This window comes from Ostrinia furnacalis, unplaced genomic scaffold (genome assembly GCF_004193835.3).
Source record: "Ostrinia furnacalis isolate ACB-3 unplaced genomic scaffold, ASM419383v2 OfSCF1850, whole genome shotgun sequence".
Classification (NCBI taxonomy): domain Eukaryota; kingdom Metazoa; phylum Arthropoda; class Insecta; order Lepidoptera; family Crambidae; genus Ostrinia; species Ostrinia furnacalis.
The window spans coordinates 38,654-52,741 of NW_021132089.1; the positions used below are offsets into that span (position 1 = coordinate 38,654).

At 38.7% G+C, this 14,088-nt stretch overlaps 3 protein-coding genes across 3 annotated transcripts; all 3 read right to left on the minus strand.

The window, feature by feature from the left end:
* Positions 1 to 126: 126 nt before the first annotated feature.
* On the minus strand, positions 127 to 7,075 carry LOC114353878 (uncharacterized). Its single transcript, XM_028306018.1, has 5 exons — positions 7,071 to 7,075; positions 6,701 to 6,753; positions 6,531 to 6,610; positions 5,710 to 5,865; positions 127 to 327 (listed from the first exon to the last, which is right to left on the minus strand). The coding sequence occupies exons 1-5, from the start codon at positions 7,073 to 7,075 to the stop codon at positions 127 to 129; spliced, it is 495 nt and encodes a 164-aa protein (XP_028161819.1).
* Positions 7,076 to 7,554: 479 nt separating this feature from the next.
* LOC114353879 (uncharacterized) lies at positions 7,555 to 8,412 on the minus strand. Its single transcript, XM_028306019.1, has 3 exons — positions 8,322 to 8,412; positions 8,096 to 8,175; positions 7,555 to 7,758 (listed from the first exon to the last, which is right to left on the minus strand). The coding sequence occupies exons 1-3, from the start codon at positions 8,410 to 8,412 to the stop codon at positions 7,555 to 7,557; spliced, it is 375 nt and encodes a 124-aa protein (XP_028161820.1).
* A 3,776-nt stretch (positions 8,413 to 12,188) lies between these two features.
* Positions 12,189 to 13,828, minus strand: LOC114353881 (tetra-peptide repeat homeobox protein 1-like). Its single transcript, XM_028306020.1, has 2 exons — positions 13,664 to 13,828; positions 12,189 to 12,815 (listed from the first exon to the last, which is right to left on the minus strand). Exons 1-2 carry the CDS (start codon positions 13,826 to 13,828, stop codon positions 12,189 to 12,191), a joined length of 792 nt encoding a protein of 263 aa, XP_028161821.1.
* Positions 13,829 to 14,088: the final 260 nt, after the last annotated feature.

The following is a 14,088-nucleotide window of genomic DNA, read 5'->3' on the forward strand; positions in this document are numbered from 1 at the left end:
TGAAAGATTTTATTGCTTTTTACCAAGGAGAAGCACCTACTAACATGTTTATAAAATATTATCTTTATGCAAAAATAAGTGCATTAGATAAATAAATAAACAGTAATAATGAAATGTTTAATTGATTTAATAACCATCATTGTTGAAATCGTAGCATTGCTTGATAGGAACAGTCTTGGCGGTGACCGAATAGGTTGACGCGCTTTTCTGAGACTCGCGGTATTTGATGGTGACCACGTACAGGTCTCGGTCCAGAGACACCACCGGAGGACCGACTGGGTTGTCCACCGCCACATTGACGTAGGTTAGGTCCATGCAATACGGAATCTGGAATACAACATAAGGTTATTGGCGGCTCATAAGAATAATGAAGACAAGCCTTGCTGACAGCAAGGTATTATTTTCGTGGATTTCCCTTTGGATTTCCGTTGTTTTAATTTGGAGTTGATTAGATAATCTCTGTATGTATTATTGTTAAAATAAGGTACTTGATACAAATAAGGCCTACGTTCTAATAAGGCCTATGCATCAGAAAACACAGATAAATAAATCCAACCGGGATAATACTTCAAGGACACGTACTCATATGCCCTATAACCCGGTAGAGTGCAAGAGCGTCCCGATCCACGATCCCAGTACCAATTGGCACGCGTTCTTCTAAGGTGGTGGGTGATTTCGTGCTGTCTTATATAAACAAATAAGAAAAAAAGCCGTATGTATAATTCTAAAGGAAAGAAGAATAAAAGCTAGTATTATCACGCCTGTCTCGAAGACAAAGTAGCAGATATGCGACCATAAAAGACTGCTTTTGGTGGTATCACAAATATTGTGTAGGAGTTCGTAAAGATGATTCAGAAGCCTTTTTATGCACTGGTTCTAATAAAAATAGAGATCTCATTTTGTTTACAAAAATTCAAGACTAATATAAATGATATTCCTAAAACTGATTTATTTAAAAGGTTTTATGTGTAGGCCTTATTCGAACACGGTGTTTTAATAAGCCCTATACAAAAAAAATATATTGTTTGTTTTTGATATTTTTTTCAATAATATCAAAATATAATATGTAAGGAATCATTACTTTGTTACTATGAATATTAATTTATGTACAATTCTTAATAAGTGGAATTTAAGTTTATCTAGAGATATACAGTATATTTCTGTTTATTAGTTATGTAAAATTTTAATAACACAAACAAATCGACGTGTTTAATGATATAAGACCACATTTTGTTTAATACAAACTCAATTTTAAGGTCTAGAGGCATTTGAATCATATAGGCCTTATTCCGTGTAGGTGATTTATTAAAGCCAAAATCAGTAGTTTCGTAATTTGCTTATTTTGAAGAGATTTAGTTAAAAAATGTGTTATTTTTTGTAATATTGCTAAAATTAAAGGATGGAAGAAGTTAATTAACCTTGTTTTTGTTGATTGGCGTTAATATTTATTAAAATATAAGCATTTAAAGTTAAGTAGGCCTTATTTGTATCAAGTACCTTATGAGTATTTTAAATTATTTACGTACCGTAATGGGTATTCTGGCAACTTTTTCATCTTTGTGGATTGAACCTGCTACATTAAATGAAATTCTTCCTCCATATGGATCTGAAGTTTTAAAAATACATTACATTTAAAAGTGTAGCACTTTGTGACGTCACGCGGAACTTCAACGCATCGTTCGTTCGTTCGTTAGAGCCAAATGGCGTCCACTGCTGGGCACAGACCGGGACCTTGGGGGACCAAGGTTTTCCACAATGAACAGTCCTGCGCTGCCCGCATCCAGGCTCTTCCCGCGACCTTTACCAGATCGTCGGTCCATCTACCTGCCCACGCTACGCCTGGGCTTCCAGTCCGTGGTCGCCACTCGAGAACTTTTCTGCCCCAATGACCATCGTCTCTACGAGCTATGTGCCCCGTCCACTGCCACTTGATTTTAGCAATTCTGTGAGCTATAAATCGGTCACGCAACGTCAACGGTTAACGCATCATAATTTCATAATCATTTTTTTGATTGACAAATAAAAATATACGTGACCAATATTTTTTGATAATATAATTGACGGACTAGATACCTACCATGCTACCACTTTGGGTTCTACGAGTTAAAACATTAAACACCCTTTCAGGATAATATTAAGTACCTTTTAAATTGCCATGACATAAGGGAAAATGGAATACATCAGTGGTTATTTTTCCGCACAATATCATTCCAACATTACAACACATCAGTGACAAAAGCCTCAGAACCAATGTACCACAGCGTAGTCCAGACATGACTGATTTTGTAATATTAACTAACACACTATTGCCTTGTATCAATAGTGATTGAATAAAAGTCATTAAAAAAAGAGTGGTAAGAAAATCGTTTACATAAATTACGGAATTTAGGGTTCTCTTCTAAAGAAATTAATGCAACTTGGCAACTCTAGATAGTCTTACTGGTCTTACAGTGACATTAATAAAGCGGGTAGATTTTTAACACTGTTCCACTGAAATCTACGTTCTGAGTTGGTCTAAGTATTTTGACTTGATTTATTTGTATTATGGCTCTGAAACGTGACCTTTCACTAATAGGCCTCATAAGGAAGCTCTAAGTTGCATAGTTGCAGGCCGCTATCAACCGTGTGATGTGGAACTCATGGGGGGACTTGGGGGAGAGAGGCGCAGAACATAGAGAAAGCATCTGTGGTTCCTCTTTCTATGTTCTGTCCTTCGGCAATGGTCATCCTGTTGTTCGGCAATGATGATTATGATTATGATTATTATTATCCACACCACGGGACTGTTATCGCCGCACGTACCTACTTGACCAGTTTGTATTATTAATTTAACGCATTTAGCCTTTTTTATAATTATGTAATTTAATGTACACTATGACAAGTAGGTACGCACATAAAATTAACTATGGTAACACGAAGGTGGTTATTTATGCACATAAGGAAGGCCGACAGCATGATTAGTTTGTTTGTTCATACTTTTATAAGTATTTGTTGTAGAAAATTAAAAAAATTACTACGGGAAAATTAAATGACTTAATCACTTTCTTCTAGTGATTTAAATCACAATTTATACTTAGCTTCTGCTCGCGGCTCCACCCGAATGAATTTCTGTCTATCACAGAAAGTCTTTAAGTTACTACCCTATGTTGTAAGTTGTTTTTCCTCTGACCAAAACTATACCTAATCGAACTCGATTTAGTGGTTTAAACGCGTAAGGCACGGCTATACAGGGTGTCCCAAAAACAATGGATAACCCTGTAACCATCGGTAGGCCTCGCCATGGTCTCCCTAACATCCAATTTTGACCCCAGTAAAAATATCACCGTTTTCAAGATTTTCAAGTTTTTGTGCATTTTTAGAAAATTGCCACCAGCGATTACTTTTTCTCATGCCATTTCTACAAATGAGGATACTCTTCAATCTAGTTTTTTTCCTTATCAGAAGGGATAGTTGGGCTATCAAAAGAAAAGATTAAAGTTCAACAAACTAGTTTAAAAGTATGAAAATTTTAAGAAATTGCAGAGAAGAAAGAAAAATTAATTCATTGTCTTGCACTTTTGATCAGCCATCGTGTAAAAAAAATGTAGGAAGACTATCGTGCCCATTACCTTAAAAACTTCCTTGGTTAATTATGATTCTAAAAAGGTATCACAAGCTTATGTATTCTGTATTATTTTTATCTTATGGCTACTTGAATAGCAACTGGGATGAAAACTGCAAAAATGAGTTTTTCTCGTAATAGTTAAACTAGGACTGCATAGTGGCATTAAATATAAATGGATAATTTTTAGCGTAGGAATTTTAATAAAGCAACATTTAATCATCATCATCATCATCATTTCAGCCATAGAACGTCCACTGCTGAACATAGGCCTGTACCCCAATGATTTTCATAATGACCGCTTGGTAGCGGCCTGCATCCAGCACCTTCCTGCTTACCTTTATGAGGTCGTCGGTCCACTTTGTAGGTGGACGTCCTACGATGCGCTTTCCGGTACGAAGCCTCCACTTTAACCCTGCTGCCTCAGTTCTGCAAACTACTGTGCCCTGCCCATTGCCACTTCAGCTTGCTGATCCGTCGAGGTATGTCAGCGACTCTAGGTCGTTTACGGATCTCCTAATTTTTGATACGATTTCGTAAAGAAACCCGAGCATAACCCCTTCCATAGCACGCTGTCCAAAAAATCCACGTTTCCGAGCCGTGTATTATCACGGGTATTTGTCTATAGGCACATTTATAAGGTTTAAAACAAAAATTAAGTAATCACAAAAACGCAGAACGGACGGCCAATGGGGCAACAGGGTTCAAGTGGAGGCTACGTACCGGAAAGCGCATCGTAGGACGTCCACCTACAAAGTGGACCGACGACCTCATAAAGGTAAGCAGGAAGGTGCTGGATGCAGGCCGCTACCAAGCGGTCATTATGAAAATCATTGGGGTACAGGCCTATGTTCAGCAGTGGACGTCCTATGGCTGAAATGATGATGATGATGATGATAAAATGTTGCTTTATTAAAATTCCTACGCTAAAAATTATCCATTTGTATTTAATGCCACTATGCAGTCCTAGTTTAACTATTACGAGAAAAACTCATTTTTGCAGTTTTCATACTAGTTGCTATTCAAGTAGCCATAAGATAAAAATAATACAGAATACATAGGCTTGTGATACCTTTTTAGAATCTCAATTAACCAAGGAAGTTTTTAAGGCAATGGGCACGATAGTCTTCCTACATTTTTTTTACACGATGGCTGATCAAAAGTGCAAGACAATGAATTAATTTTTCCTTCTTCTCTGCAATTTCTTAAAATTTTCATACTTTTAAACTAGTTTGTTGAACTTTAATATTTTCTTTTGATAGCCCAACTATCCCTTGTGATAAGGAAAAAAACTAGATTGAAAAGTATCCTCATTTGTAGAAATGGCATGAGAAAAAGTAATCGCAGGTGGCAATTTTCTAAAAATGCACAAAAACTTGAAAATCTTGAAAACGGTGATATTTTTACTGGGGTCAAAATTGGACGTTAAGGAGACCATGGCGAGGCCTATCGATGGTTACAGGGTTATCCATTGTTTTTGGGACACCCTGTATATTATGTAATTAGGATAGGATAGGATAGGAACAAAAAATAGACCAATCTCAAGTCCATGTTTAGGTACAGCAGCCGTGTTTATTTATTTAATTAATATAATAATCGTCAGGGTCGGGCGAGGCGCAGTCCTTGATGGGCACCGCCTTGGCGATGACGGAGTAGGTCGAACTGCTATGCTGCAGTGGGCGGTACCGGACCGTCACCATCAGCAGGCCGTAGTCATGCAGTACGGTATCTTATGAAGAAGGAACACAATGAGAATACATTAGTTCCTCGTATTATGTGTGCCTACCTTCTCGTCATATCCTAGTCTTGCTATCCTTCCTATTATCTTATCCTATGCTCTATCCTACTATCCTATATAATATCCTACAGAAATGGCCTACCCAGGAAAACGCACAGGATAGTTTTATCCCAGTTTTTCAATGTAGGTACTTAGTATAGGATACGCGCGTGACAAATGTCTTTCTGTGACAGACCGAAAACTTAGACGAAGCTGCGGTCAAAAGTTGTGATAATAAAACCAATAGACCAATCTCAAGTCCTCAGCAGCCATGGTTTATTAATTAATAATAATCGTCCGGTTCGGGCGAGGCGCAGTCCTTGATGGGCACCGCCTTGGCGATGACGGAGTAGGTCGAACTGCTATGCTGCAGTGGGCGGTAGCGGATCGTGGTCATCAGCAGGCCGTAGTCTAGCGTCACCACGGGCGGGCCCAGTGAGTTGTCCACCTCCACGCGCACGAACGTCAGCTTCATGCAGTACGGTATCTAAACGACGCGGCGACGTGAAATAAAACATAATCAAAAAATAAAAAATCAAAATCAAAAATATTTATTCAATTTTGACCACAAGTGGCACTTATGAATAGTAGCTATTAAGCGGCACATGTTTCCTTATCTTTTGTGCCTTCTTAGCATTAGTGACATTGTATTGCAGAATTAATTTATATTCAAATTAAATAGCCCATATCAAAAATTGGGAAGGGCGGGGAAAAGCGATCCGATTGCGATCCTGATCCTGATGGGAGTAGGCGTCCTCTTTCTTTTCTATATGACTGATTTTGTACAAATTAGTGGTAGAATGTGTTTCTTTAATTGGCTTATGTTCAAGTACTAACTTCCTGCACATTTATGCACAATTAAATGCTATTTAAACATTCTTAAATAAATAAATAAATTAGAACATTACAAAAAATATCGTCCCGGATCATGACCGCTTTCCCGCGCTTCCCGCCTCTGTGTGCGTTGACCTTAAGGTTTTATATCTTCTACTAACTGTTCAAACAATGTGGGCTTCTGAGGTGGAAATCGGTGGAATGTTATGTAATATAACAGTGATTGAATCAAGCAGATAAATGTATGCGTATGATGTGAGCAAAGAAAGAATGGATCTGATAAAGTAGTAAAGTAAAGGATTGAGAGATGTTACTAACCTTAATAGGTATTTTTTTAATTTTTTCAAATAGGCCAATACTGCCGACTTCACTAAATGAGACCCTTCCCTTGTCAACTCCTGAAATATCAAAATCAATGCAATAAAGGTAATACACAAGTTTGGGTTATGAAAAGTAACATAAAAATGTAAAAAATATAAATGAAATACCAAATTCGAATACATCATTTGTCTCAGATTTGCACACGGTGAGTCCAATATGGCTGCACACCAAACATAATAGCCAGAAAATCGACATAACGCGCGTAATTTTTTAACTATTGGCACTGATTGGACTAAGAAGAAAAATAATTTTCATAAGGTTGTTTAAAAATATGTAAAGTGAGGTGGGGTAGGACGTGTATCTAGACTTGTAGAGCCTAATTAAACGTTAATACTATTTCTTCATGCATGAAATAGTATTTTTTACTAAAAGTAGCGTTCTCTTTTGTAAACATTTCAATAGGATACTGCGATACCTTCTAACTTACTCGAAATAACGAGAAAAATGTTCACGAATAGGCCAAGCATCCTATGTTACCCCATCTCACCCTTAATCATACTGTAAAGTTGACTTATTTACGTAGCAACTGAGCGTATAATCTTACATGCTGTTTTGTTCTAATTATTTTAATAAGGCGGATCAAGACTGATAACTAAGATTTGCTGTTCCCTTATTCGGTCACTATCGATAGAAACTTCATAATTGCTAATTAAACAACAACTAGACAAAGGGATGAGATCATTGGTTTATAGTCTCATAATATCCAACTACACATGAAGTTACTGCCTTGGTCTCTAATCTCTATACCTATCAACGAACAAAATGACGATTTGTAAGAACTATTTATTAGTCTAAACAAATAAAGAAATTTTGACTTTGACTTTGAACATAACTGATTTATTTTCTAGAGTTAGATATTACGTGAACAATGGGTATTTTGGAGTCTATTAATCAGTAATCATGTTTATTTCCTTAGGTTTAAGGGGTCAATAAATGTGCAAAAGATACATTGATGCATATTTTAATAACCATTACTGTCGTCGACAAGGTCGCATTTCTTCATTGGTAGTGTTTTGGCGGTGACCGAGTACGTAGACTTGCTGTGCTGGAGCGGGCGATATTTGATGGTGACCATTTGCAGGCCGTGGTCTAGCGACACGACCGGCGGGCCAAGGCTGTTGTCCACCTCTACTCGCACGTAGGTCAGCTTCATGCAGTATGGTACCTAATAAAGATTATATTAGACAGGACTGAGCCACTGAGGTACAGTACAGTAAATGTAAAGACAGGGGGGTGCTAGATACAGGCCGCTATCAACCGTGCGATGTGAATGACATTGGGGAAGGCCAATGTTCAACAGTGGACGTCCTGTGGCTAAAATGATGATGATGAGGTACAGCACAGCCCGTCAGGCTACACTTATTCTTCGTAGTACTAAAGGGTAACCAGAACTGTGAAGATGCTATAACATGACTGTAGGTCATAAAGAGTTTGATCAAGGTCTGCGAATTAATAGGATGAAAGTTAGTGACCATGAAAGTTTAAAACAATAGTTAACTCACCTCAATAGGTATTTTTGTATTTTTTTCGAACAAGCCGATATTACCGACCACATTGAATGAGACCCTTCCCTTGTCGACACCTAAAATATCAAACAGGAAAGCATTAAATTACCGTTACCTATTTAGGTAACGGTAAATAATTACTTATTTGAAAAAAAATTGAAGAAATGTTTTCTTTTCCATTGATTTAACCATTATTATGAAATAATTTAATTAAAAAATATACCAAATTCAAATATGTCATTGGTTTTTGAAGATATGCATGTGGTTAATCCAATATGGCTGCACACCAAACAAAGTAGCCAGAAAATCGACATAACGCGCGTACAAGAACCCATTCGGACAATATATGAAGTAAATCTCAATTTAAATAATGACTGGTGGCTAATAAAGTAGATTACTGTATACTACATAGCTAATATTGTGTACTCATTACGTAACTAATCATCATGATGGATGAAGTTGGGTAAAACTGCTATCGGTAAAACTATGTATTTTACAAAGCTAAGTAGGTAGTACCCACCTTAGGTAAAACAGTACCTAACCACAGAATAAATAATAGTAGTACCCCTAGTAACTTACCTTTTATTGCGATACAACTCTCACCTCTTTTCTTTGCACTACAGGTTTTTGATATATCGTTGAAGCAATTTAAAACATCAGTATTTAAAAAATCAATCTTCCACCCTAGAATTAACCCTTTTTTTTGTAAAGCCTGGTCCGTGAGCACGTAGAATCCCGTCCAATGACCCCAAACTACCCATCCTTATCGCTCGCGCGTAATTATATTGCTGTCGCGACTGTGCGACGCGCGCCCGCAGTGAGTGTGCGAGCGCGACAGCAACATAACAGCACAACACAGAGATAAGGATGGGCAGCTTGGGGTCATTGGACGGGATTCTACGTGCTCACGGACCAGGCTTTAGTTTCTTATCGAAACAGTATGAGGTTGAGGAGCTTTGACACGTATTAAGATCTACCTATTTTGTTTTGATTCTCTTTTATTATACTTATTGCCTTGGAATAGTTTTTGATGATAATAACTTAATTTTGCACTCCACATCCACACAAAAAAGCACTATTTTTATGAAGTAAAAACTAAAAATATTAAATATGTTTTGACTTACCCCACCTCACTCTAAATTCAATTTTAATTTCTTCATCTATTGAGGTGCATGTGACATGTGACCAATGAATTAATTTTAATCTTGTAAAACAAAACAAGTGAAGAAAAGGTTTTGGGGTTGTGACGCGCCCCGCGACGCATCGACAGCCCTAGCAACGAGCACGGAGATTTTGACAACCCTACGGCTGCGCGGCCGCACGCCGCACGGACCGAGCTAATATATGAGACGGCGGCGACCGCGGGCGCCTAGCATTCGCTCGGGAGCCATTGCAACAGCCAGACGTTCGCGCGCGCGTCCATCGTTCCCTCGGCTGCATTGCACAGAGTCCCTAGCGAATAGCTATCCTCATTGTTCCCACTAACCCTAACTGTTCGACTCTGGCTTGATTCGGTATCTCGATAACTCGGTCGGTGATCTAATTGTCGATTCGAGACGTTTTACCGTTGATAGCCTACCGGTTCTAATCCTTACCGAGTAGTGCATGCGATACTCATCCCCGACCTGCGGTAGCAATCCTGCTGCCACCCTTCCTGAACTTCACACCCCCTCGCCACGTAGGTCCAACGCCTTTCCCCTGTGGTCGCGCTCACCTGAGGGCTTCGGCCTCTGGCTCGAGCTAATTGGGCCACATCCTACCCCCCTAGTTATAAGTATCCAGACTAACACTCGCTAAACCTCGCACAGGGCGCCGCCCCTCTCGCGGNTAAAACTTAACCCCGTAACTGCCATTGTCTTGTATAACTTTTAATAATTATTATAGAAATTATTAACATTAACCAGATGCCTATTCTGAGTATGGTAATTTAAATAATTAAACTAGTAAACTAGAAATAATAATAACAAGTGCCATGCATACTATTTTTGAACTAAATAAATATTTCAAGTAATAATTGAATACTCGTAATAACAAAGTAAACAACTCGTTTAATTAGTTCATTAGTTAATTGTAAACAAAAGGTCAAAAGTATCTTAATAACATTGTTTCAAAACTAAGTTAACTAAAATTAGCGTTTAATTAGTTCATTGTAAGCAAATAATTAAAGGTATCTTAATAACATTGTTTCAAAACTAAGTTAGCTAAAATTAACGTTTAATTAGTTCATTGAAAGAAAAAAATTAAAGGTATCTTAATAACATTGTTTCAAAACTAAGTTAGCTAAAATTAGCGTTTAATTAGTTCATTGTAAGCAAAAAAAAAATTAAGGGTATCTTAATAAAATTGTTTCAAGACCAAGTTAACTAATATGGTTATAAGTAAATAAATGTACTGTCATGTTTTAAATAAGGAGTTATTATTGGGCTAACGAGCAAGCACAAGTTCAGTCATGTTTTATATTTTAATTTTTACTCGTTATGAAGTTACCCAAAAATAACTTATTATTGACATGACTTTTAGTTGTTCTTGAAGAACCTTTATGTACCAGACTTGTGATTTTTCCAGGTAAAAATCTCCAAAACAAGGGAGGATGTGACGCGCCCCGCGACGCATCGACAGCCCTAGCACCGAGCACGGAGATTTTGACAACCCTACGGCTGCGCGGCCGCACGCCGCACGGACCGAGCTAATATATGAGACGGCGGCGACCGCGGGCGCCTAGCATTCGCTCGGGAGCCATTGCAACAGCCAGACGTTCGCGCGCGCGTCTATCGTTCCCTCGGCTGCATTGCACAGAGTCCCTAGCGAATAGCTATCCTCATTGTTCCCACTAACCCTAACTGTTCGACTCTGGCTTGATTCGGTATCTCGATAACTCGGTCGGTGATCTAATTGTCGATTCGAGACGTTTTACCGTTGATAGCCTACCGGTTCTATTCCTTACCGAGTAGTGCATGCGATACTCATCCCCGACCTGCGGTAGCAATCCTGCTGCCACCCTTCCTGAACTTCACACCCCCTCGCCACGTAGGTCCAACGCCTTTCCCCTGTGGTCGCGCTCACCTGAGGGCTTCGGCCTCTGGCTCGAGCTAATTGGGCCACATCCTACCCCCCTAGTTATAAGTATCCAGACTAACACTCGCTAAACCTCGCACAGGGCGCCGCCCCTCTCGCGGATACGTAAACTAGTCTCGGGACGCGGATCGGGCGCGTCGCTATTCTTTTCATTGCCAGTAATTAGTAATTGTGATATAACCTGTAAAGTAATTGCTCGTGATAATAATAAACTTAGAGTCAGTGAAACTAGAATAAGTAAAACTATTGTGGAACCCGAATTATAAGTGCCATTGTGTTATTGATTGTGCGTTTCCTTGGTCGAATATCCCTGTAGGCATCCTGGATAGGTACACATCCCTCATCGCAGAAGGCGAACTGGGACTTAGTACTAAACAGCGGGGTGTCAGACTGAGCTAGCTAAGACGCCCCGTTGCAGGGTTAGGACTTGGAGTTATGGACAGTAATCGACTTTATTTGGCTGTAATCAAAACGCCCGTAATTTTGCAAATTTTCGCATACAACGTGCTCCTTTTGACTTTACTTCCGGAAATTGTAGGGTTGTTTATAACCTGTTAAATGTCTTAAGAACATGTGTAACCTAAACCCATATTTTCTAAGATATCATCAATCTTAATACATTTTTTTCCATGATTGTCACCCAGATTCTAGTCATTTCTTGCGTAATTTTCATTGATAAGTTATGTAAATCGTTAATTATTTTTCATACGATTATGTGTCCGCCTCCGCATACCGCAGCGTTGTGCGTTGCGATCTCGAGACCGAAGCTTAATGACGTCGGTTAAAGAGCAACGAATTCGCAAAGTTGCTTGCTCGATAAACTGAAACCTATACATTCAGAGTTATTGAGTTTGTTACAACAATTTACATCATTTGTACAACTCTCCTCCTCCCCTTAACAGATAACGATAAAAAAAGATTTTGAAAGCATCCGATGCGCTATGCTCTATCTCTGAAAATTAAGACTATGACGTTAAAAAGTAATTGAAATACTTAGGTATTCATAAAATTTTTATTAATTTTGAATGAAGTAACTTGGCGACACCAAAGGACTTGGCGCTACGAAGGGATTTGGAGAAATTACAGGTCCAGAAGGGTAAACGTCGGGAACCGGGACTACGCTGGGACTCGGGTAAACGTCAGGACTCGGGTATACTTTGGGACTCGGGTAAACGCCATGAACCGGGTTTACGCTGGGACTCGGGTAAACGCCATGAACCGGGTTTACGCTGGGACTCGGGTAAACGCCATGAACCGGGTTTACGCTGGGACTCGGGTAAACGTCGGGAACCGGGATTACGCTGGGACTCGGATAAACGTCGGGAAACGGGATTACGTTGGGACTCGGGAATACGTTGGGACACGGGAATATGTTGGGACATGGATAGGGCACGGGATAAGGCTGGGGTACAGGGCCGACAATTATATCAAATGGGTTTGGGTTAGGAGCAGGAGGAAGAGGAGCGTCGCAGCCAGGTGTGCCCGATCCTGTAGCGAGCACTTGGTAGGTCGATTTGCTGTACTGAAATGGCCCGTATTTGATGGACACTATCTTTGTGTCACTGTCATAGTCCACCTTCGGTTTGGCGACAGAGTTGTCAACCATAACAAGCACGTATCTAACTGTCTGGCATCTAGGGACCTGAAATGGGATTGCAACTGAGTCGAATAATACAGAAAGTGAGCTACGAGTATAACGTGGCTACGTTTATAACGGCAAACGGCTGTTTGATGCGATGCAAATTGTGCAAAGGGCTTATTTTTTTTATTTTTAACCTTGAAACATCAGTTATTATTCAAATGTTTTTCTTTTCCTCTAATGAATAATAATGAAACTTAGATGAAGACAGTTCATTTATGGATTTGAATTTTGTGGTTGTGGTCATAAAGGCGAATTCTTGTCATACTTACTAATATTATGAAGTTTGTTTGGCTAATCTCAGGACCAGTACCTAGGTCCAACTTGAAAAAATATTGTTATGTTGAATTGCCCAATTCATCGAGGAAGGCTTTAGGCTATATTTAACACTAGCGGCCGCCCGCGACTTCGTACGCGTGGAACCCCTTTAATAATATAAATATAAATATCCTTGGACATTTACACTGCGCTTCTAGTCCCAAACTAAGCAAAGCTTGTACTATGGGTACTAGACAACGGATATAAACATACTTAAATACTTTTTTTTTGTAAATACATACTTATTATACATAGAAAACACCCAGTCCAATACCTACAAATAAATATGTTCATACACAAATGTTTGTACTGTGCGGGAATCAAACCCGCTACCTCCGGAATAGTAGTCCGTTTCGAACCACTACACCAAACGGCTGACATATTATTATATTTAGATTACCCTACAATACAACCAATATAGTCGAAACAGTAAAGAAAAAGTCGCGGGCACAGCTAGTTTAACATTAATTTATAAAAGTAGTATACCTTGGTAATTTATAAATTAATAAATGTCATTCATTGTACAGACTTACCTTCAATATAATATTTTTCTGTTTTTCGAAAAATCCTATTTCACCGGTAGCTTCGTCTATGGTGGGAAAAAAAGGATATTTTTCTAAAAACTCCCAAACATGTTTTTTAGCATTAGTTATGGAAATTATGGCTATGAAAACTACTAATATCGTTCGAGTATACATTGTGAAGGACTATCGGAATCTGATGTTAAAGGTCCCTTATATAGTATTAAAGTGTAATACACCGTAACATCGTTTATTATTATTAAATCTAGAACTGTAAATCAACTTTGATTTATCTCCATTACCATAATAAAGCCGATAGTTCCATCAGTCCATGTTTGTTTTGACGTAAATCGCTGATATACTTATGTAAGTACATAATGTAAATGAGAATAGAATTTTCTTGTAAGTATCAATTCTAGAAGAAAAGTAAACTCACG